Raw genomic sequence first — 25627 nt, 5'->3', positions numbered from 1 at the left:
GGGACCGTGAATTCGGTAGGGCCCTAGTCATACTGGGTCTGACCAATGGCCCATTTAGCCCAGGATCCTGTTTTGCAACGGTGGCCAGTGCCAGAAGGGATTCAGAGGGAATTAATAGAACAGGGCAATTATCAAGTGATCCATCCTGTTGTCCAGTCCCAGAGGTTTGGGGACACCCAGAGCCTGGGGTTGCATCCCTGACCATCCCTAACAGCCATTCATGGATCTATCCTTCATGAATTTATCTAATTCTTTTTTAACCCAATTATACTTTTAGCCTTCACAACATCCCCTCACAACGAATTCCACAGGTTGACTGCATCGTGTGAAGTGCTTCCTTGTGTTAGTTTTAAACCTCCCGCCTATTAATTTAATTGGGTGACACCTGTGAAAGGTAAATAACACCTCCCTATTCACTTCCTCCACATCAGTCATGATTTTATAGACCTCCATCATATCCCCCCTCAGTCATCTTTTCTTAGATGAATTGTTCCAGTCTTTTTAATCTCTCCTCATATGGAAACTGTTCCATCCCCCTAATCATTTTTGCTGCTCTTCTTTGCACCTTTTCCAGTTCTAATATATCTTTTGTGAGATGGGGCGACCAGAACTGCATGCAGTATTCAAGGAGTGGGTGTATCATGGATTTATATAGTGGAATTTTGATATTTTCTGTCTCATTATCTATTCCTTTCCCAAGGGTTCTTAATATTGGCACTTTTTTGCCTGCTGCTGCACATGGAGCAGATATTTTCAGAGAACCAACCATGATGATGCCATGATCTTTTCTTGAGTGGTAATAGCTAATTTAGACCCCATCATTTTGTATGGAGAGTTGAGATTCTGTTTTCCAATGTGCATTACATTGCACTTAAAAGAGCCCAAATATCCTGACAGGGAACAGCTCCACTCAGGCACTATCAACTTTATCAGACTCCAGCTGGGAATCCCTAATCAACGCCCTGATATGGGAAAGCATCACTTACTGCATCGAAGCAAGATAAAGACCCCATGCATGTAGCCAGAAAGGGGACATTGTGGTTGGTGTTCTCACTGCACTCAACATCATAAAACACAGGCAGCGTGGGAAAAGCGGCAGGCAGAGCTCAAAGCTAGTCCAACATTGAAGAACACACCTGGGTTCCATATATGGGAAAAGCAGCAGGCAAAGCACTAACCAGGCCCCGGTGCTTGGTCCTGGGCCACTCAGGCAATGCAAAGGAAATGGAAATGGCCCACAAGGTCCCAGCTAGGGAGATGCTGGAGGAAAGGCCAGGGGTCCTAGAGGCAACTTAGCTAGCTCCTGCATTGCCAACAGCAACAGTACAGGAGGCAGAGCCAGCATGCATTACACTCCAGCTCTCGTCAGGTGGTGGACAGTCTTTTTAGGGACTATCAGCTGCTCTGGGTTAGAACAAGGGTTGGCAACCTTTCAGAAGTGGTGTGCCGAGTCTTCATTTATTCACTCTGATTTAAGGTTTCGTGTGCCAGTAATAAATTTTAACGTTTTGAGGTCTCTTTCTATATGTCTATAATATACAGTCAAACCCCGTAATAAGGCGCTCCGCCGTAACGCAAAATCGCATATAACGCGATCACAATTTGGCCCCCCTTTAAGACACACAGTAATACAGTACTGTATGTACTGTACCAGTGGTCCCCAACGCCATGATGGCTGCCGGGACATTGATGTGCCCCCGCCTAGTCCCAGGCAGGGGAGAGGAGCCGCGGCCCCGCGCCTGCTGGGGACAGGGAGCTCGAGGGCTGCGGGCGCTGGTGCTCTCTGTCCTGGGCAGGTGCGGGGCCGCGGCTCCTCTCCGGCTTCAAGAGGAGCCGCGGCCCCGCGCCTGCCAGGGACAGAGAGCTCCAGGGCTGCAGACGCCGGTGCTCTCTGTCCCCGGCAGGTGTGGGGCCGCAGCTTCTCTCCCCTGCTGGGCACCAGGGGGCGCACATCAATGCACCGCGTTGGGGACCATTGACAGGCTTGAAACCCTGCTATACCGCAACCCCGCATTTAGCACGATGTAATTTTTTGGACCCCCAAACATTGCGGTATAGCCGGGTTTCACTGTATAACTAAACTTGTTGTATGTAAAGTAAATAAGGTTTTTAAAATGTTTAAGAAGCTTCATTTAAAATTAAATTAAAATGCAGAGCCCCCCAGACTGGTGGCCAGGACCTGGGCAGTAGGAGTGCCACTGAAAATCAGCTCGGGTGCCGCCTTTGGCATGCGTGCCATAGGTTGCCTACCCGAGTTAGAAGCTGGTCCTTGCAGGCCAGGATGGAGCCAGATGGAGAACTAGAGAACAAAAACCAGTTCCCTAGTAATCCCTATCTCTGTCCCCAGGCCTGAGCATATTTTGATTACACAGGAGAATCTGGGACAAAGTTTCTACTTACTTAATACAAATGGCACCATTTGTATGTTATGAACAATTCTCTGTTCAGGACACCACAGAAATTAGCTTTTGTTTATGGTGATCCCACTGCACCAGCATTATAGATAGCACTATATGTTAGAAAGTGGAAAGATACAATAACATTTTTTAAAATTACATTTCCATCATTTTTCTTTACAATTCACATGCTATTTTGCTGAAATGCCAAATAAAGCAATTCCACTCAAGATAAAGGTTAAAAGTAACTTCACCGAGACTAAAAATCTACATTAAAAATAATATCCTCACCCGTTTATTGTTGATTTCACCACTTAGCCTCGTTTTTTTTAACTCAGTATGAATACAATTTAATTGCAGAAAAAGTCACACACACAGCTCTATTTTTTCCACACACATACTGAACACATATTCAAAGTTTAATGTGTCTTGGTTTGCTCCTCTTGTCTCACTCAGAGTGTCCATTGCCACTGAGCCCAAGTCCATCTCTTCAATCAGACGAAACAGGGATGCAAAAATGTAGCTTTCTCAGTGATGTTCTTCTCTGTCGTGCATTGTACTAGTGCATTCAAACAGTGTCAGAATTCAATCAGCTAAGCTGGGGGGGGGATTATTACACAATACAGAAATATATTTTTACATGTATCTTAACATGCCATATGGCTGCTTGCCCTACTATAGTACAGTGCAATAAATACAAATATATTCACACTAGAAAAGGTTTAACTGCCATGATCTACATCTGGTTTATGAGTACAAATTCACCTAGTCAACAATATAACAAACTGAGCAGGAAAAAGTGGCATTGGCAGTAACAGTCTAGTACGAAACGCAAGGCTAGAAGCAAAGTGTTTTCAAGCTACAGAAAATTTGCTAGCTTCTAATATGAGGATGTAGGGCCCAATCCTGCAAGGTGCAGATTTGTGATCAGTAGATTGCTGCAGAACATGGGTTGTTTTTTCCCCCCAATTTAACAATGAATACTCTGACCGTTTATTTGGCTTTGCTAACCGTTTATAAATAACACACGATGTCTATTAAACTATACAGCAACATGACATTTATAGCCTAATCCTGAAAACAAAGTTCAAAGAACATGACTACAAAGGCCAAAGAGCAAGTGTCATTGACTAAAAGCATTTCCACTTAGAACTCCATTTTATTGAATATTCTGTTACACAAACATTTCTTGATCACGAAAGCAAAAGGAACAGGATTCCCTATTCCACTCCATTCCAGTAGTAATTTATCCATACACCACTTTTATAAATTAGTGATGGAATTTAACAGTTAGCCCCTTAGGGCTATATATTTATATATTTTATATATATATATATATATATATATATATGCACATTTACTTTGAGTTCTATGTAAAAATTGAAAAAATGTTTGAAAGAAAACTCAGAATATATCACAGCTTTTTTTTTCCCAGGAAAAAAAATTAGTTTTATAACACTAGTCAACTTATCAAACTTTTTCGGAAGTATTTACTTTGAATTATGTACACATTACTGGAAATAAAACTTTTTCCACAAACATTCCCTAAGGTGACAGTTATCAACAGGATGACAGAAGAATAGCAGGATGAATATTAAACATACTGAGGGGAGAAGAGGGAGGAGGTGATCCGTTTATGCTTTAAAAAGTCACCATATAATTAAGTACAAAAACCTGCATTGAATGACAACTGCTGGTGTAGTAACTTGATCAGATATGGAGACCAAGAGTATAGTAAAGCTCTACGGTAATATTATTTCTGTAGCATTTCCACTCTGTATGTATATACTAAATGTTGGCAAAGTTTCTGTAGCATTAGCTTATACAAACACAGGAGTCCTCAGTCTGCTGCGTAAAATGGAACAAGTGTTTTTAATTCTTCTGAAATGCACCCGTAATTCAGAGTGTCACTTACAAACTGCATATTGAATCATTTCTTCAGAAAAATATCTGTTTGGCATCTCCAGGGCTCTGTTCCATTGGACAATAGGGGCATTTTAATCTAGAGACAAAGACAATGTGTTAGGATTGTTCTAATAAGACAGCCTACAGTGGAGCAGCAACTGCAATTTCTGAACATCTCAATTGTTTTGACATGTTGAAATAACAGAGCCCTAGGCATTTACATTCATTATTATTTATATTATAATAGCACCTAGTTCTCAATTACATTTCATAGGGTAGGCAGGAAAAGGAGACTAGATAGCCCTTTCTGCATAATGTTTTCCTAAGCTCCACTGAACAGATCCCTACCTATAAAGGGACCCTAGCCAGAGTTAGAATAATTATTTTAAAGATGTAGTTGCTACTTACCTTATTAGTCACACCTAGATTATTAAAAATGAAGAAGTTAGATTTTAAAATTCATTCTTTATCCTGCGTGGTTGCTTGCTGCATTTTGCTCATTTTGGACTATGAAATAAGACCGGTCACTTACAGTTAATGTCTAGACAGTTTCACGGACTGCCTTCAGTGTCATACAAGAGTATAATATACAGCCAACTCACATTGTTATTGTTCTAGTGCACCAACCATGCTATTCTGCTTTGAAGTCAGCCATCAGAATTTCAACTAGCTTCCACCCATTCTGCGTTTATGGAGTCTTCTCCCTCCCCAAACTCACTATTTTAACCTTAAAATTGGTCATGGCCCACACTTTGCTAAGAGCGAAAGAATGAGACTTACTTGCTGCCATTAAACATTTTATTCAGAGCGTCTCTTGATATAATATGACCACAGACCAGTTTCATAGGTGGATTATTATCTGTTGTTTGCTGACGAAGAATGGGACAGGCAAATATTGAGTGATACCAGCACTTTTTACCAAGGTCCACTTCAATCTGTATAAAAGAATACATTAATTAAAATCTCCATGTATCTTGCATAACTGCATTTCCAGCAGACAGTCATCACTGCTCTATACAGGACCATTAAACACATTTCAGTACAACTTTAAGTACACCAGAATCACTTGTGCTGATGAGTGGGAAGCCTTCAGCCAGAAATATCTCAGAGTGATCTTAAATTAAACTGTTTTAGGTTTTTTAAAGCAGAGCATAGTGCTGGCCCACCACTTGTAGGTACGCATTGTAGAACAAACCAGCACTGGCAGGGAAATGGACCTGGAAATGAATGATCCCACAGGACTTATCTGTTCTAGGCAGAGATTTCCAAAGCTGGCTAAGGGATTTGATGACAAATTTCCATTAGAAATTAACTAGAACTGATTATCCACATTCCTAAAGTGCTTTTAAAACTCCCACCACTAACACGTATATGATTCACATCAAAAGTCATGTAACGTCTTGGGATCACTTGAGTCAGAAGCCAATGCAGAAGATACAAGTCCAGGCAAAAATTCCTCCACCGCTCCTCAGGCAGGAGGGTTGTATGATTTCAGGAAGAGACGAATGCAAAGACAGAGAGAGAAAAATGTGGCTCAGTAGTTTAGACAAAGGACTGGGGACTAGGAACTCCCAATTTCTAATCCTGGCTAACACTGGTGGTTCTGAGTGAGTCATTTAACCTTGATATTACTTAACCTCTCAGGATTCTTGTATGTAAAATAACAACAATGCTTTCCATACCTTCAGCACTTCACAGGGGCGTGGTGAAGATTGATTAGGCAGCGCTTGTGAAGTGTTTAGAATATGCAAGAAGCTATATAAATACTATTAACTAATCCACATCTGCTGGATGGTCCTTGGCTAAACCACTTTCTTTCCAGTGATTCTTTCAGGACTGGTCACCCACCTCAGACCAGATTCAACAGTCACACTTATAAAAAGCAATATCGGACTGGTCCCAACAGACACAATGGTGCCACACATGGATCTTCATCACAAGTACAGTCAGGAATGCGACATCTGCTGCTGCCCAGCTCAATGCCTGAAAAGGTTTCTCCTTCTCAAAGCAGGAGCAGAGAGCCTTGAACAGTTCCATGGACATGGTCCCACGGATTTTGCTATGAACAAGCTCCTCCAGAGGTGTGTCTGTGGGTCCCAATTCAGTCCACCAATCATGCAACGATGCCATTCCTGGTCATTTCAAGCCCACCTAGTGTTGTGGCAATACTCCAGCAAGCTGTGGATGGAGCTTAGGCCTGGCTGAACAATGGTAATAGAACAATCTGATTTTTTTCCTCCCCATTTTTATGGCAGCATACACTCCTGGCTGTTTTAGCAGTTATACAGTTCACACTGACTTTTGGGGTGACGGAAAATCCATACACACTTTCAGTATAAGAGAAACTCAAAGGGCTTGCTCATTGTCCGAATCCTGGTCTGTCTGAAAGTACAGAACATACTCACCGGCAATTCATCTTTCTGGTTCCAAACTCCAGTGCACTGTCTTTGTTCGATCACAGCTTTGATATTAATTAAAGCTGGCAATGCTACACAACCTGCTGAAAAACTGCAGAATGCACAGAAATATTAGCATATTTCTCATAGCTCTACTTCATTAGTAAGTTACTGGGGACAAAAGACTGTCATATTTCCTCATTCCGTTCTTGCCTTCTCTATTACTACCCAACCAGTAAGACTGCAGGTTGCTGGGATTCTGGGTTCTGTTATGTACAACAAGCTGAAGGGTAACAATTTGAGCGGAGCCCAGCAATCATCTGATTTACTGTACCATTTGTTTTGGCCAAAATGTGATCTGAATGCAGCCTAAGGAGTTGTACATACATGGACCACAATCAGATCTTTAATAGTGTGTTAGTGTAACTTCAAGAGACCACAGATCTCTACCTATGGTCCCTGGGATTAAGATGGAGACGGAGTCTCCACAGAATGGAGCTGAGGAAGGTAATGCAACCTGCTCTCTTTATGTTGCAAATGTGGTCTTCAGCTGGGCTAAGATTGGCTGCTACACAGAGTCTGTTCCAGGAGCTTCCTGTTACCCAAGTATATTCTATTCCTTTGCAGTACTCCATGAGGTTGCCAAAATAAGTGTGGAAATGATTTTCGGCAAATTAACAGGAAAGTCTGAATATTTTGCACTGAGTACATTTACCCCCTGCAACAAATTAACTGAGGACAGGAAGGCGAGCCAAGAGTTCTAATCCCAGCTCTGCTACTGACGTGCTATGTTGCCTGGGCAAAGTCACGTCACTATTTGTGCCAGTTTTATCATCTGTGAAAATAATACTTGCTCCTTCACAGTAGCTTTGAGAGGTTTAGTTAATAAAATGCTTTTAGAACATTGCCTCTGGCAGGGTCGTCTGTGGGGACTACACCTGGAACCTCTGGATCTAAAAGCATGAGCCTGTAGCATCTGAGCTAAAGAAACAGATGCACTACCTCAGACACAGTAGCCAGTTCAAACAGTTATCTGTGCTCTAGCCAGTAGGGGGAGACAAAAAGCTACAGCATTAGCCTACATTACACTTGGAAGATTTATATTCTGCACAAACAAAAGCAACACCTCACTTAGTAGTCCTAAAAGAAAACCACTGTGAGGGATGTCAGAGAGTCTTCTGAAGACTAACAGTAGCTAAAAGAAATTGATTTAATACATGACAATTTATTTGGATTGCAGTAGTGCTTAAAGGGCCCGATTCAAAGCCCACTGAAGCCAATGGGAGTCTTTCCGCTGACTTCAACAGGTTTGGATCAGGCCCCGAGGGCCCCAATAAAATTGGATCCTCATTGTTGTAAGCCACTGAACAGCCGTAAAAAGAGAAATGGTCCTGCACCAAAATATTAGAAAATGAAATTTTGTAGGCAGGCTTTTATTTCAAACTGGTTTAATTTTTAAAGTATTTGCTACGTACGTACAATAGCTAAATTTTAGAGCAGTCTTGTTTATGCCCTGAATGTCAATAACACATGCACAATCAAACATCACAGTTCAATTGATTTCACTTTGGGCCCAAAACGGCTGTCTAATCAACACAAGTATCAATAAAAGGGAAGGGATTTTTCCACCTCAGTGGTAGCAACTCCTATACTTGTACTGATAATGAACTGTGCACATTACTCAGTCAATGCATGGGCCATTAAAATGTCAGTGTGTGACTATTAATTCGCTGGATATTGTTCTGGGAGGAAAAAGAAGGACTAAAAATTCCTTAGTGCTCATTTTTACATCCACAAACTAAAATTAATCAATGAACGCTGCTACAGAAGGTTGTAGATTCAGGCATACTTTTCCTTTCCATTCTGCGGCTCCTTTCCAATGCATGAGCCTGGCTCCAAAAGAAATGGGTCCACCGAAAATCACTTATTACTATTACTTGGAAGATATTAATGAAATGTCTGTGAAATGTTGCTGTAATGAGTTTGTACCTCTTTAAAAGTGGTCAACTAAGCAGGAACGTAACTAACAGTCACAAGCAAGCAGATAACCACGAAAAAAATAGTGGCACTTCCATAGGATTGAGTCCACTGAAAGACAAAACCCATCTCTCTTTTCTCATCTAACCTCTAAAAGGAAAGTCAGGTACAGTGCATTTGGGGGACGTACAGCTCAAAGTCCGAGTGGTGGTTAATTCTTCACTATCTGGATAAAGGGTGGTTTACGATTTGACTGCTGTAGGCCACTATACTTGTAAAGAAAAATTAGATTTCTGTATTTTCAGTTAAACACAACGTTAATATTCACCACAGAGCTGGGAAACACCAGTTCCCATGAAAGTGCAAGATTTCCTCTTTGCAAAGCTTGAATTCCCATGAGTGGGTTGTAAATTTTACCAGCTGAAATCACATTCTAGCATATTTGGAAACAGAACCTCAACACAGAACCAATGCGAAGTGAGAAAACTGAATTAAAGATAACAAAATTGACTAAAAGTGTTAGCAAGTAGATAATTGGTTCAGGCTTTTTCATTTTTAAGTGTCAAGTTGTGGTACCAATTTTCACACACTTGTCCTAAGCTCAAGGGGGCCGCTTGCTGCCTCACCTTTAATATGGGTGTGTAACCTACAGCATCTTAAGAATCCCAGCATACAAAGTTCCACTTTGAACTGAATGGAAGGCCATTTGGCCACACTGCATGCTGGAATCTGCAGGCTTACAACTGGCTCTATTTAATGCACATTAGGCACGTCTCTTGCATTCCTGTCAAGTTAGCACTGCAGCCCGCAGCTGGGAATAGGTTAGGCACTCTGGCCTTCAAAACCTTTCAGTGGGAGATAGCATACCTAACACTCAGAGGTGATTCAACCGAGAGACCCAGCAGAGCACAGGCGTCCCTTGTAAAGATGTCACAGATGTCTGCCCACTGGTTTGCATCTAGTAGATGTACGTATGGAGAGTTCTCTATACCCTGTCTCAAGTACACCAGGCTGCCCATCAAAACCTGAATATCTGTGAAGGACAAAAAAGCAAATCTTTAGCTATTACATTTTACACTGCTTTATGTTATAATGGGAAGATTAGTCTGAGCTTTTCCCCTTTACACAGGAAAAAAAACATAATTTTAATGTATACCGAGTCAATGATTATCAGTTGTGTTACAAGAGATTCAGAAATATACACACACTTCAATACAAAATATGGGTATGGCCAGCATGGAATAGATATCTTTCTGTAACCAGAACAGACCGCAGTGCTATGGAATAGACTGCATTATTTTTGCACTTCTGCGATCACCTGCACTCTGCCCCCACCAACCTGCTTCTACCAGGTCTGCTTACAATGTGCCAAATGTCTGAGCAGCTTTCAGATGTCAGGCTCTGATTATTTAGAAAGGCTATTGCTAAAAATGTTACTTCTCCCCTACCAAGAGGGTGGTTGGATCCTGGATGAGGTTGGAACACAGATTATTAGTCCAATGTCCAGGACTACAGACAGCTTTAAGATCAGATGCCTCACAAACTACTCAGACAAATGATGCCGGAGCTGGAATTCCACTCTTCAACAGGATACGAATCTGTCTCTGACTCTGGCCCAGCAGAAACACTAGGGTCATGGCACCTGGATTTATAGAAATATACTCTTCTTTTTTTAAGATCATTCGTCGAGATTTTTACATCTTCATACTAATTTCTCTCCCTGCCCATACAGCTGCAGTCATGTTAATAGGGCAATCTCTCTATACAGGCAGTGGGATATGAAAAACTAGTACTGATGAAGTTTTCAAAGCTCCCTAACCCTTTTCTAAAGAAGTTCTTCTGTAAGCTTTGTGAAGAGACTATGTAGGAGAGAGAGAGAGAGAGAATGGGCCTGAAGTGTGGGCCTGGGGCAAGATCTGAGGCCTAAACCAGAGGCTGTGAACCAGAGTCTGGCCAGGCATTAAAGCAGATGCTTACATGTTCACTTTCCAGCCCATGAACTTGGCAAAGTTGTGGCTAGTGTACTAGGCACTAGATATTTACATACATATATTCTAACTAGTACAGATACATCCCAGTCTAGTACAAGATAAGATGGTTTGACAAAACAATGAATAGGGATGTTTTGTCCAAGATATCAGGAACAAGGGGAGATAACAAATGGACGTCATGAAATGCGTAAGGTGGTTTTAACTGTGTGTTCCAGTTGTTTGTTTCAGCCTAGAAATGTCAGGGTACTTTGCCGTACTCCTTTGTCCAGCCTAGGGGGCAACAGAAAGTCCCACAGCTGACTGAGCTGAGTCCATTGTAACGAGCATACCTGTGTTAGTGTAACTGTAGACACTGATCCAGGGAGCTAATACCATGCTTTGTGGACAATAAACCTGGCCGAGCGCCTTCACCCCCGAACCGTGCCTGTGGTCTTCCTTTATGAGTCTGCTGAACTAACATGCTGCACTATTTACTAATAACATTGAAGCTACAAGGACAGAAGCACTGGGCAGCCTAAACAGCGCTACTGAGGCAACGACATTCCAGCCTCCCGCACTTAGCCAGCGTGGTTAATACTACTGAGGTCTGCTGAACCAGCTATCTGTGCAGAACTGGACAGCACGCTGAAAGAACACACATACCCAAGCCACTGCCAACAACATAAACAGAGTATACAATGGTATGGAATTAAGCTTTTATTGGCTCTCGTTTGGGATGGCATGTTTAACTCACTCATGGCTTCCCAGCTTGTCGAGATATCAAGTCACCTGAATCTCGCGACAAAAAAACCCTTTATATTGTCACATACAGCTGGAATACCAGCTGTCTGCCCAAACAGTATGTGTGTGTGTTTTTGTATACTTTACCCTGGCAATGTATCTATATTAGAGGAGACCTAAATAAAAAGCCCAACAACATTATAACCATAGTTTGAATATATTTGATTGTCACCTTTAAAAGATAAAAATAATTCAAGCTACCAGGATGCCGGGACAGTACTCCTGAACATGGGGGGGGATTTACATTTCAAGTTGCGGTGACAAGTTTCAAGAGCATTAAGAGGATGGGCAAATAAAAGGTTCTGTGTTAGCTTGTTGGAACAAGCTAACTACTTGTGAGAGATGCTGCAAAGCAAGGAGGAATCAGAGGAGTGGGAATGCAAGTGGGTGGGAGAGACGAGAGGGATAAAGAAGAGTGGAAGAGAGAAAAGCAAAATATCAGGTGAGTGACTTTAAAAAAGTCAATTGAATAATATATTTAGGTTGTCTCTCCTCCCAACCCTTCCCCAACAGTGGATAGACTGTCAGTGTCAAACCTGATCAATATCGCATTCTACTAGTTATAGTCTATAAAGATTATACAAGCTTTAAACTAGGATGAAGGAAGTGTGAAAAGAAAGACAGATCGATACTTCAGATAAAGGAAGATACAGACAATCTCACTAACCCATGATTCCCACCCTCTCACTTTCCAGCTAGTGTGCTTAAAACTATTTTATGGCTGTAATTCCACCTTGGGGTTTCTGGAGAGCTGAATGCTTAACTCAACCTGCCCTTCACTTATTCAATGCTCTATCACCTATGTAAAGCTGCTCTATGTAAATTCCTTGTGTTTATTAACAGTCAAGAGTTCGTTGTGGCATCACAACTTGCTCTTGAATATATTCTTATATTAAGAAAAGGCCTCCACATCTTCCCCTGGAAAAGTAAATAAGGGGCTTGACGAAACACAGCAATAGAATACAAAGGCAACTCAAACTGAATGCCAAGTACTGAATGTGTTACAAATTTTAAAACAACGAAAACTCACTCACCTTTCTGATGGTTTAGAGCAAACGGCTGAAAGTTCTTAGCATATTGCAATGCCTCTCTCTGATTTGCTGTTCCACCCATCAATAAACTAATGAAATATAGCCTGTGTAGTTTAAATTCCAAGGAACTATTCTGGGCCATAAGCATTTCTCGGTTAGATACTGCCCACCTAAGGGAAATTGGAGAAAAAAAAATCAGTTTCAGCCTACAACAGTGCAGAATTGTTAAAATTATAACTTTAATTTCAAGGAGCATCTCAGTAAGAATATGGCTCCGTATCCTGCACTTCCATTATAATACTCAGTGCTCAGAGGATCTCAAAACATTTTACAAATAATTAAGCCTCACAGCTCAGACAAGGAATACATATAAATATAAAGGGGTCACTTAATCTACCACTTAAATGCCACCACTTTTGGGGTTGAATAATGCAGCCCCATTTAACAGCACACAGTAACACTACCCAACAACCCAGGACAGGAAGTATACACCATACATCAAGCTAAAACTATAGGAGGAGTATAATTAAGCAGAATATAGAGCTGGAATTTAACCAAGACACTGAGATTAATATCCATATTGTGTTGCTACAGGATCTTTAATAGCCACAAATTGTCAGGACCTCTATTTTAGATACAGGTTGAGTCTTTGGATGGTAAGAACATGGTGCCCCTCTCCACTCTCCAAGTGTCATCTACTAAATCACCACATTATGGATGTGCACCGGAGCAGTCTCCACTGGAAGTTCTTTACGACAGATCTTACTAACACCTGACATTTAAAAAAATCTTTGTTTTAATAACTGAACTTTGTACTGATTATGCTATTATTGTATTTTCTCTGTTATCCTTCAGCTTGAACAATAAAAATAGCCTCGTTAATCTCCCTTTCCTCCTGCCACGCACTATCACAACACTGCAATGTTTTGAGTTGCAAATGCCACAGCAAAATGTTTACATACAAACCAAATAAAGTGTAATGGAACATTCTAAAGAGTTTCATGGAAACATTCATATTGTTTAGGTTTTATGGAACCTCATTTTGATGTTTTAAACACGGCTGGACCTAAACCAATCTGATCTTGTCCCTTTAAGAAGCCTTTTGATAAAGCCCAAATTCTAGTAAGATCAGTCACACCTGTTTGTTATTAGTGGATATCTGCTTTTTATCTGGAGTACCATTAAGCTAGGAGAGCAGCTTTCCACCTTTCAGCAAGGAAGTGATGTAGTCAATAATGTCTTTTACAAGGAAGAGCTGGATTGGGGGTCCAGGTGAAATTAACAATCCAAAAAAGCAAGGAAATGTATCACCCTACCACTCTACCATATCAAAAACACTTCAGTCCTTTAGTGAAAATCACCCAGGTAGGCAGGTCTTACATCTCCAAACAAGCAAATGTATACTTCCATTTTATTGCAATGAAAGAGTCACAATCCTGATTTAAGCATTGTGGGCTTGAAACCTGAACTGTTGACTTGAACTTTAAATGATGCCTGGTGGAAAATATAACCTTCATAATCAGCAGGGAGCCTAGAAATCCGTTTGCCACGGAAAAATGCAGAATTTGCATTTTTACAGAGAATCTTTAGTTTTTCCATTTTGTGAAAAAATAAAAACATATACAGTGGAACCCCACCGGGGCCAGATTTGGATAATCAAAAATTTGGATAATCAGGAGAATTGGCGAAGAGCTTTCTATTCCCTATTTTAAGTTGGCAGTGGGGAGGCTTGGGTGGTCAGCCTCGGGTGGCAAGAGCTCGGGTGGTCAGCCCCAGTCGGCAGGGCTGACAACTAGAGCCCCAGCCATCCAGGGTTGACAGCCCGAGCCCACCACTGTCAGCCCAGGTGGCTGGTGGTTCAGGTAATATGGAGAGCCGGATAAGGGAGGCTCAAATAAACAGGGTTATACTGTATGGAATAGAGACATGGAAGCATTGGTATACGTAAGAAATACACATTACAATTCTATTAATTTTATTACAGTGCTTGATGGCACTGGTAGGCTTTGAACTTGCTTAAATATTGTAAATATATCAATAAAACATAGAATCCCAGGGTTGGAAGGGACCTTAAGAGGCCATCTAGTCTTGCTCAAAGCAGGACTAATCCCCAGACAGATTTTTGCCCCAGATCCCTAAATGGCCCCCTCAAGGACTGAACTCACAACCCTGGGTTTAGCAGGCCAATGCTCAAAACCATTGAGCTATCCCTCCCCCCAACACTGTGTTCAATTGATACCTATATATACTGTGGTTAGGGAAACTAAAGTTCAGGATTTCATTTTAATCATGGAAAAATGCGGATTTTTATGCTTTTATTTTTTTTTTTAAATCGGTAAATTTGGGGGGTTTTAATCATGGAAAACTAGGATTCCTGACAATCAGTAAACTTAGATGCTTGAATTTCAGCAGTGCAGTGTAAGTCTCAGACAGTTCAACCCAACCAAGTCTGTCAGCATTGTATCTCCACTAGGTGGCTAATGTCACTGAAGAATGTATCAACAGAACTTCTCAACCAGGAAGCTAGTATCATTACAATATTGTCCATGGTACAGTCCTGGTCAGCTGACTATTGCCACTTAAGGTCTGTCCCTTACTAGGAAACAAGTTCCAGCAAATGTCATCCACAGAGTGATTAAGTGGCTCATAAGTAGGAAAGTGTGTTCAGCAAACCCTGCAACTAGAATCACAGAATCATAGAATCGTAGGACTGGAAGGACACTGATAGGTTATCTAGTCCAGTCCCCGGCACTCAAGGCAGGACTAAGTATTATCTAGACCATCCTTGACAGGCGTTTGTCCAACCTGCTCTTAAAAATCTCCAATGATGGAGATTCCACAACCTCCCTAGGCAATTTATTCCAGTGCTTAACCACCCTGACAGGAAGTTTTTCCTAATGGCCAACCTTAACTGCCCTTGCCTCAGTTTAAGCCCATTGCTTCTTGTCCTATCCTCAGAGGTTAACGAGAACAATTTATGTTCCTCCTCCTTATAACCACCTTTTGTGTAACTGAAAACTGTTTTGTCCCCTCACACTCTTCTCTTCTCCAGACTAAACAGACCCAATTTTTTTAATCTTCCCCCATAGGTCATGTTTTCTAGACCTTTGATCATTTTTGTTGCTCTTCTCTAGACTTTCTCCAACTTGTCCGCATCTTTCCTGAAATATGACACTCAGAACTGGACCCAATACTCCAGTTGAGGCCTAATCAGCGTGGAATAGAGCAGAATAATTACTTCTCATGTCTTGCTTACAATTCTCCTGCTAATACATCCCTGAATGATGTTTCGTTTTTTTGCAACAGTGTTACACTGTTGACTCAGATTTAGCTTGTGATCCACTATTGCCCCCAGATCTGCAGTATTCCTTCCTAGGCACTCATTTCCCATTTTTCATAGATTCATAGATTATAGGACTGGAAGGGACCTCGAGAGGTCATCGAGTCCAGTCCCCTGCCCGCATGGCAGGACCAAATACTGTCTAGACCATCCCTGATAGACATTTATCTAACCTACTCTTAAATATCTCCAGAGACGGAGATTCCACAACCTCCCTAGGCAATTTGTTCCAGTGTTTAACCACCCTGACAGTTAGGAACTTTTTCCTAATGTCCAACCTAGACCTCCCTTGCTGCAGTTTAAACCCATTGTTTCTGGTTCTATCCTTAGAGGCTAAGGTGAACAAGTTCTCTCCCTCCTCCTTATGACACCCTTTTAGATACCTGAAAACTGCTATCATGTCCCCTCTCAGTCTTCTCTTTTCCAAACTAAACAAACCCAGTTCTTTCAGCCTTCCTTCATAGGTCATGTTCTCAAGACCTTTAATCATTCTTGTTGCTCTTCTTTGGACCCTTTCCAATTTCTCCACATCTTTTTTAAAATGCGGCGCCCAGAACTGGACACAATACTCCAGCTGAGGCCTAACCAGAGCAGAGTAGAGCGGAAGAATGACTTCTCGTGTCTTGCTCACAACACACCTGTTAATGCATCCCAGAATCATGTTTGCTTTTTTTGCAACAGCATCACACTGTTGACTCATATTTAGCTTGTGGTCCACTATAACCCCTAGATCCCTTTCTGCCGTACTCCTTCCTAGACAGTCTTTTCCCATTCTGTATGTGTGAAATTGATTTTTCCTTCCTAAGTGGAGCACTTTGCATTTGTCTTTGTTAAACTTCATCCTGTTTACCTCAGCCCATTTCTCCAATTTGTCCAGATCATTTTGAATTATGACCCTGTCCTCCAAAGTAGTTGCAATCCCTCCCAGTTTGGTATCATCCGCAAACTTAATAAGCGTACTTTCTATGCCAATATCTAAGTCGTTGATGAAGATATTGAACAGAGCCGGTCCCAAAACAGACCCCTGCGGAATCCCACTCGTTACGCCTTTCCAGCAGGATTGGGAACCATTAATAACAACTCTCTGAGTACGGTTATCCAGCCAGTTATGCACCCACCTTATAGTAGCCCCATCTAATTTGTATTTGCCTAGTTTATCGATAAGAATATCATGCGAGACCGTATCAAATGCCTTACTAAAGTCTAGGTATTCCACATCCACCGCTTCACCCTTATCCACAAGGCTCGTTATCCTATCAAAGAAAGCTATCAGATTGGTTTGACATGATTTGTTCTTCACAAATCCATGCTGGCTGTTCCCTATCACCTTACCACCTTCCAAGTGTTTGCAGATGATTTCCTTAATTACTTGCTCCATTATCTTCCCTGGCACAGAAGTTAAACTAACTGGTCTGTAGTTACCTGGGTTGTTTTTATTTCCCTTTTTATAGATGGGCACTATATTTGCCCTTTTCCAGTCTTCTGGAATCTCTCCCGTCTCCCATGACTTTCCAAAGATAATAGCTAGAGGTAGCTATTTTTTGTACATATGCAACTGATTGTTCCTTCCTAAGTGGAGTACTATGCATTTGTTTTTGTTGAATGTCAACCTATTTACTTCAGACCATTTCTCCAGTTTGTCCAGATCATTTTGACTAATGTCACAATCAGAGACAGCAGCACAGGACATTCTGTTCTTATTAAAAATATTCCTGCCAAAGCAACAAGTGACACTCATTTGTTAACTAAGTTCAAGTTCAACCCCCATATACGCTCTACCAAGCTTTGACATGAAGCATTAGTCACTGCACTGTCTGCCCTCCCGAAGAAGGCTGATACTTCTTTCAGAACAATACTTGCTTTTCTACATATTCACTTTTATGATTCAAATCTAGCTGAACATTTATTTCTATACAATACATAATTAAAAACAACCTTCAAAGTCGAGCTTCATTCTCACCTAATCTTTATAATCGCTGTAGTGCTCAGAGACCCCCGTCAATATCAGGACGCTGCTGTGCACAGGGCAGTACAGATACATAGGAAAACAAATCCACTCCCTGAAGAAGTTACAATCGAAAGCCTAGATCCTGCAAGCTGTTCTGCAGAAGTGAACCCCTACACCCGCACAGAGACTCATTTAAATTAATGGGGCTCCACAGAGGCACAGGGATCCATCTGGAAAGGACCTACTGCCTCAACCTAGCAATCAGACTGAACGAGCAAACCTCTTTGGCTGTGCAGAGCTCTTTTGAAGTCAGTGGGGTTCTACACAAGTGCAGGAATCTCAGGGGTTAGAATGTAGGATCAGGGCTGAGTAGGCTACCTGCTCAAGCTGAATGAAATGCACAAAAAATAAATAAACAGCATAATTGTAAAAAAAAAAAAAAAAAAGTAAACTAGATATAAATGTTAGCCCATGTATTACTACTCTTAGAATTTTAAAGTTGTATAGCTTTTATATTTAATAATCTAAAGGGTAATCAGTAACACAGATAGATCTCTCTGTTTCATAAACTTCCACCACTCTGTCTGGGCACAGGAACTTTAATTGAAAGTGTTCCATTTTAAAAAATTGCTTCACTTTAAAAAACAAATGGCCAGCGATTATCTTTAGGTGGTTGGTTTTTCGTTTCGGGCGGTGAGCAGTTGTGTAACTAACCAAACACTGTATCTTCCCCTGCCTGACTAACGGTGCCGTAATTAACAGTTCTTTCCCTGCTTCCCCCTTTACGCTCCATCGACATCAGCAGCACAGCCCTGGGAGCAGGTCAGCCAAGTACTTGAGCCTGCCATTTAAACACTTCTTTTAAAGCTATATGTAATGTTGACAGCCTTGTCTGCCTGTTTGTTGGCTTCTCACACAAACACTGCCATGCCTCCTGCGTGGATCGAACCTTCCTGAGCTCACCCCCCAGGCCTCTACCCTTTCCAAACTCCGTTCCCTCCTGAATAGGGTGACCAGATGTCCTGGTTTTATAGGGACAGTCCTGATTTTTTGATCTTTTTCTTATATAGGCTCCTATTACCCCCCACCCCCTGTCCCGATTTTTCACATTTGCTGTCTGGTCACCCTACTCCTGAAGCTCCACTTCTGCTGCGGCACCCATGGGAAACTAGCTCACTAATAATCTCAAGTTTGAGGAGTAATTGGGAATGGCTTATAGTACCTCTTTATTCGTTCAGAACACTGTTCACATAACTTTTTATAATCAAGATGTGATTAACCACCACCTTATATGCTGCACTACTTTCTTCTACCCCCTGTCTTTGGAATATGAAAATCCTTGGAAAAAAGCCCATGCCTTCCCTCCTGTTTGGCAAGTGCTTAGCACATTGTGGGAGTTACCAGAAATAAACAAGTAGCAATGAGCGAGGCACGGGGTATTTCCTGGAAATGTGTAGCTAGCTGGAAGCAAGAGGACTTGCTGCCCTGAGGTGCAGATGACAGTCATTAATAGCAATCAGCAGTCATTCTCCAGGTAATGCCCTTCACTAAGGTTGTGCTACTATTACAACTACAAGAAATAGGTGTATGTAAATGGCAGGTGATGCCGTTTCAATTGGTACATCCAGGTCATCGTTAGATTATTAATGCCCTGTAATTATCTAGTTCAGTGGCACTGAACCAGCTCAACATTCCATTCACCTTAGCATATTCAATGAGTAATTATTTATGCTGCCCTCCTCATGTTCTATAGAAAGATTTCAGTACTCGGTGTATGTGGAGTAATGCCTTAAACTTCACAGCATCAGTGCATTTAACTTTGACGCCAATTTCATTATCCTAGATTCTCAAGGTAAGACTATAAGACTAGTAGTTACAAGTGAACACAAGTGTCAAGGGAAAAATGTCTTTGCCCATATGAAAATTACTTCACTGAACAATGAAGGAAATTGGATATCCTAAATGCATGATGATCATATGCAATAAAATATGAAGGATTTCTGTTTGCTTTGCTCTACTATTTCTAGTAATACAGAATAAATATCACAGGCTACCAAAGATGTATTTTAACAACTCTTTCTTTAATTTGTCTAGTTTTATTTATATGAGAGAGAAGCTAAAGTTAAGTTACATAGAATTTGATGCACACTGAGAACTGGACTCAAGTGCCAAAATCTCTTTCAAGGTTGCATGCTTTACTGCAAGCTGTAGAGCACATCCTAATCAGTTATCCAGGGTCTGGAAAGGTAGAAAACAGTGTAATCCACAAGAGGGGATTTTTCATCATCTTGCCTTTTTTTTTTTTTTTTTAATCTTCCACTTCCCCTTATAGGTCTAATGGGAGAAAAGCCTACTAAATCCAAGTATATCATAACCTGAAGTTCAACAACATATGCTAGATGGCCTTTCCTTGCACATCAGACACCATTCTCCACTGGCTCTTGCCACTGGGAGAAAGGATAACTTTGTCTAAGAGCAGGACTTCACCTGCCATCCATCTTCCCAATCTGACCTCAGGTGAACCAGGGACTCTACCTGCCTGAGGAAAAAGCAAAACTCTAGTGTGAAGCTAACACCACCACTTGCTTATCACTACCAGCCCATGAAGAGCACCTATCCTTCAAACCACCTGCTCCTCCATCCTCCTGCTTTTCCCTTCTCGTGTGATCTCTCTGATCTGTGTTTGATTGGCAAAACTGACAAAATGAATGGCTTTGAACATGATCCTGCAGGGCCCTGAGCACCTTCCGCCCCCATTAAAGTCAATGGGAACAGGGGGTGCACAGCCACGAGGTACTTAGCACTCTCTACTTTTAGACCCTTTTTAAGTAAGTGACAGTGTTTCGTTGTAACCTAGGTAACATTTCATTGTTTAAGGCATACAACTGTTTCTGTAACTGATAGTTTTTCCTGCAAGCTTAAATTAATAACAGGATTATACCATGTGTAGTTCAAATTAAGCATTCGACCAGGAGAAAGAACCTGGAAGGTCAGCACTAACCGTGGGGGGAAAAGACCACAGAATAACATCTAAACTTCTTATAAACTATGACCCCCCTCCTTAAAGTGTATTGAAGTCAATGCCAAGATTTCCACCACCCTTTGGATTTTCACTTAAAGTATTCAAATAAAGAAAACTGAGCAACTCACTCTAATGCGGGTCTCAAAACTCTAACTTTTAATGCTTCCAATATTCGATTTAACTCCACAAATGGTTCTTTTTGACTTTGGTCTATAGAAAGACCAGATTCCTGAAAAACAAAGTCACACCTTTTAGTTACCAGAAAAATGGACAGAAAAAGTCTACAAAGCAGTATCTCATTTTTGAAATGATTTACACTTTAATATTAATACTCCAGTTGAGAGTTTCAATTAACAAAATTTAAGATGCTTATCTGGGGTATAATTTCTATTTCTTGGTAATGTTAAACATCCTGAGCTATGGTTACCTGACAGAGCTCCTCAGCGACATCCAGCATTCCTTGTCGGAAAAAATGTTCTACCATCACCTCATTGAGAATTCGCTGGCTGTCAGCTTGCCAGCATCCATCTATCCCCACGCTGCTGATGTCGGAGTCAAAATTCTGAAACATACAAATTAACATTTAATTGGCTGGAACAAGTAACTCCATATAATTATTCTTTAATTAGGCAAAGACACCTATGTCTACACTCTGATGCTCTTTGCTTGTTACTCAGCTGCCCTCAATTACCTCCCATTCTAAGAGAAACATGCTTCGTTATCCTCCGTGTGCAGTAAGAAGAAATCCTTGGCTTGCTTGGAATCTGTAATTTATCCAATATAAGGAATGATGCTAGCAAATTACAAGTCTAATTAGTTAATAAAAGGATTTCCAGCCCATGACATGTCCTCACAGAGAAGCGTCAGCAGAGGAGACTTTTCCATATCTTCTAATCTGTCCCTCCACTGTCTCCCCCTTATTTGGGAAACTCTAGAACCCTGGGTCAACCTGTTGTCAGGTGCTAGAACCTTGCATAAAGGTGCTACTGAGTTAACAGGTGGATCATTAGCTCCAACTGAGATATCAGAAAGACTATAGTATCTCTCTTGATAGAGGCAATTAAGAGTATAGAAGCTGTCCTGCAGGGGAAGCTTAACCTGAGGCTGAAGTATGTTTTGTTGTTTTAGTTAACAATGAAGCCAAACCACAGAAAAGGGGGACATTTGGACTATAAACACTGGGCAGATACTCTGTTTAGAGTAAAGTGGGAACTTCACAAGCTTATTCTACCCAATTTAAACTACTCATCTTTGCTTTCAACTACAGCTCCCCTTCACTTGCCAATGATGCCCAGGGTCTAACTGATCTCTATATTTGGGGTCAGGAAGGAATTTCCCCCCAGGTCAGATGGGCAGAGACCGTTGGAGTTTTTTGCCTTCCTCTGCAGCATCGGGCACAGCTCACTTACTGGTTTGAACTAGAGTAAATGGGGGATTCTCTGTAACTTGAAGTCTTTAAACCAAGATTTGAGGATTTCAGTAACTCAGCTAGAGATTATGGACCTATTGCCGGAGAGAGTGGGTCAGGTGACCTGTGATGTGCAGGTCAGATTAGATGATCATGATAGTCCCTTCTGGCCTTAAAGTCTATGAATCTATGCCAGCTTCACTGTTCCCTTTATTTCCCGCACCAAATCCCATCTTCACGCCTTTTTCCCTGCTGCCTCCTATATGTGGAACAACCTCCTTCGCTCAGTGCATAAGGCTTCAATCATCTCCTTCCGAGTTTAAAGACACAATCATTAATGAGGAACAAAAACAGTAGCCCTAAGTCAACCAACTTCTTCTCCACCTCATTATAAGAGGGGAGACAGAAAGCTCAATATTAAAAATATAAAAGCTATGACCATTCACAGGCTGTCTCACATTTAACAAGAGTTTTGTCTTAGTGTCTTAATTTGTAAACTCCTTGAGGTATAGATGGTCTTTTTTTTTTGCATGTCTTGAACAGCCCTGAGCACCTTAGAGCTTAATAATAATAATCTTCATATCTGAAACAATCCTGTGAACCATGCAAGGTTCATCTCCATCACCGATCCTGATGACAATTTCCCAGGCACATTGGGACTAGACAGATGGAACCCATTACAGCTGTGATATTTAATAAGCATTCAGGAGTTTGGTCTATCGGGGAGGAATGCACCGCTACAAATAAGCACTCAGACAGGTCCAATTCTGCTTAGGCTTCTGCTAAAGAACCTTATAGTAACAGTGGTTCTTCAAGACGACTTGTCCATGTGGATTCCACTCTTTGTGAACATGCACCACATGCACGCAAGGTAAGATTTGTCTAATCTGTAATGTCTATTAGGGTTGTACTTATGCTCTAGATGTCCTCATGTCCTCCCAAACCAAATGCCATAAAGAGTGGAGCAGGTCAAACCATCCTTCAGTTCCTTTGCCAATACAGAATTCATGAGGAGTAGGACTTCACAGTAGTGGGGAAGGATGGTGGGTCATAGAAACCATGTGGACAACACAACTCAAAGAACCACAGTTACTGTAGGGAAGTCATTGCTGTTTCTTCTTCAAGTAATTGTCCACATGGATTCCACTCTTGGTGACTAATACACAGTTATCTGTTTGCCTGGAGGTAGGTAGTAGGAGTCCTACTTAAACGACTGCGGGACAGCCCTACCAAAGAAGGCATCCCTCTAATGTGGCTGGGTGGATTTAATCAGGCTAATTCATAATATGTCCTTTTACTCAGATAATCTGAGACGACATTGCCTGACCTGTAACCCTCTCTGCAGAGGACACGAACCGTCTAGATGTGTTCCTGAATGGTTTTGTCCTGTCAGTGTAAAAACGCAGAGCTTTTACTGCTGCAAGTGTGTGAAGATTAGCTTCTCTCAAGGTTAAGTGAGGCTTGGGGAAGAGAACTGGGAGAAAAATGAACTGGTTTATATGGAATTCTGAAACAACCTTGGGAAAGAACTTGGGATGAAGCCTGAGCATGACCATATGAAACACTGTATAAGGGGGATCCACCCTGAGGGCCTGAAGCTCCCCTACCCTTTGAGCTGATGTAATGGCTACAAAAAACGCAATCTTCATTGGTAGATGGTATAGGGCAGGGGTTCTCAATCTTTTTCTTTCTGAGCCCCCTACCCCACCCCACCATGCTATAAAAACTCCACAGCCCACCTGTGTCACAACAACTGGTTTTCTGCATATAAAAGCCAGGGCCAGCATTAAGGGGTAGCAAGCAGGGCAACTGCCTGGGGCCCCACGCCACAGGGGCCCCCATGAAGCTAAGTTGCTCAGGCTTTGGCTTCAGCCCTGACTGGTGGGGCTCGGGGCCCCAGGCTTCAACCCTATGCGGTGGGGCTTCGGCATTCTGCCCTGGGTTCCAGCAAGTCTAACGCTGGCCCTGCTTGGAGGACCCCCTGAAACCTGCTCACAACTCCCTAGGGGACACCAGGCCCCTGGTTGAGAACCACTTATACAGGGAACAGGTCGCTAAGGGCTTAAAGGGGGGGACCCATCAACTCTGATAATATTATAGTGAGATTCCAAATGGGAGAGGGCTCCTGAACCAGGAGAAAAATAATCAATTAGACCTTCAATTAATCAAGCCACTATAGGTAAGAACTTTCAGTATGACCCTGGACAGGAGCAGATATTGCTGCTAGATAGACCCTTACCAAGCCAATAGAAAGCCAAGATTGTTTCAGGGCAAAAAATAGTATTGCTGTAGTGGGTGTTGTCAAGGAAGGCAGCAGTGCTGAGATACCCAAATAGAAAACCTCTTCGTAAGTCTGTCTTTCCTGCTTTGGAGGATAATGTTCCGAACTTCAGCTCAACAGCTTCTTTCAGTGGACATCATCCAGCCAGCATCCAAGCTGTCAGTTGTAATGAAGCTAGGTCCAGGTGTAAAATCTGACCATTGTTCTGCCACACTATATTAGGCACTGCACGGTAAAGTGATCGGGTGCTGTGCGCTGAGGGCATAGGAGGGGGAGGAGGAGGGCGTACCTCAGTCCCAGTGTTCAGGAAGTGAGAAAGGCATCAACAGTGAGCCTGGACTAGATCCCCTTTGGAACAGAACACATGGCATGTCTTGTTCTGGTCTGCGATAAATAGGTCTATTTTGACTTGTGAAACACATTCTGTAAACACTGGGTCCTTGACTGACCAGTTGTGGTTATTAGGGAACCGTCTGCTGAGGTGCTCGGCTAGCAAGTTCTGAATGCCTGGCAGACACAGGTGAGTGGTGTGATATGGTGAAAAATACACCAACGCCGAAGTTGAACAACTTCCTGACAGAGTGGAGAAGACCTGGCTCCTCATGGTCTGATGACATAGTGCATAGCCATAGGGTCAGCACTTGGATAATGGATCCCTGGAGTAAAAAGCCAAAATGCTCTGCATGTTAGAATGATGACTGTGACCCTAGGACGTATATGTGCAGATAAGTTTCCTGAGGGGAACACAGGCCCTGAGTACAAAGATGGTTTATGTGAGTTCCCCATCCCTGAGTAGAGGTATCTGTCACCACAGACTTGGTAGGTAGAGGTGTAGAGAAAGGTACTCTGTTCTGCACCAGATGAGGGTCTTTCCACCAGAGAGAGGACTTCTTGTGGGACCATAACCATCATGTCTGTGTGGTTCGAGGTGGGTAAATACACCCATTTTAGCCACCCTTTTATGGAGCACAGGTGAAGTCTGGCAACATGCGTTACAGAGGTACATGAGGCCATGTGTCCCATTAGCTACTGACTTGCAGGAATTGGGTTACATATCACATGGTACCCAGTAAGACCAAAGTTCGTAGGCATAAGGGTAATGGACCCATGGAGGAGGATGCTGGGAGCCTGATCTCTATGAGATTCGTGCCT

At 42.0% G+C, this 25627-nt stretch overlaps 1 protein-coding gene across 1 annotated transcript in view; it reads right to left on the bottom strand.

Moving 5' to 3' along the window:
* Nucleotides 1–2662: 2662 nt before the first annotated feature.
* Nucleotides 2663–25627, bottom strand: part of RMND5A (required for meiotic nuclear division 5 homolog A) — a 39680-nt gene continuing 16715 nt past the window's right edge. Inside the window, exons 3-9 of the mRNA XM_034771722.1 lie at nt 21214–21348; nt 20915–21015; nt 12480–12646; nt 9542–9707; nt 6707–6809; nt 5082–5236; nt 2663–4398 (exon numbers count right to left, since the gene is read on the bottom strand). Coding sequence (XP_034627613.1) covers nt 4335–4398; nt 5082–5236; nt 6707–6809; nt 9542–9707; nt 12480–12646; nt 20915–21015; nt 21214–21348 — 891 coding nt within the window. The 3' untranslated portion in view covers nt 2663–4334. The remainder of the gene's footprint in view (nt 4399–5081; nt 5237–6706; nt 6810–9541; nt 9708–12479; nt 12647–20914; nt 21016–21213; nt 21349–25627) is intronic.

The sequence above is a fragment of the Trachemys scripta genome, chromosome 5, assembly GCF_013100865.1.
Source record: "Trachemys scripta elegans isolate TJP31775 chromosome 5, CAS_Tse_1.0, whole genome shotgun sequence".
In the NCBI taxonomy this organism is placed as follows: Eukaryota; Metazoa; Chordata; order Testudines; family Emydidae; genus Trachemys; species Trachemys scripta.
The sequence above is the reverse complement of the archived record's forward strand: the minus strand, read 5'-3'. Positions and strand labels throughout refer to the sequence as shown.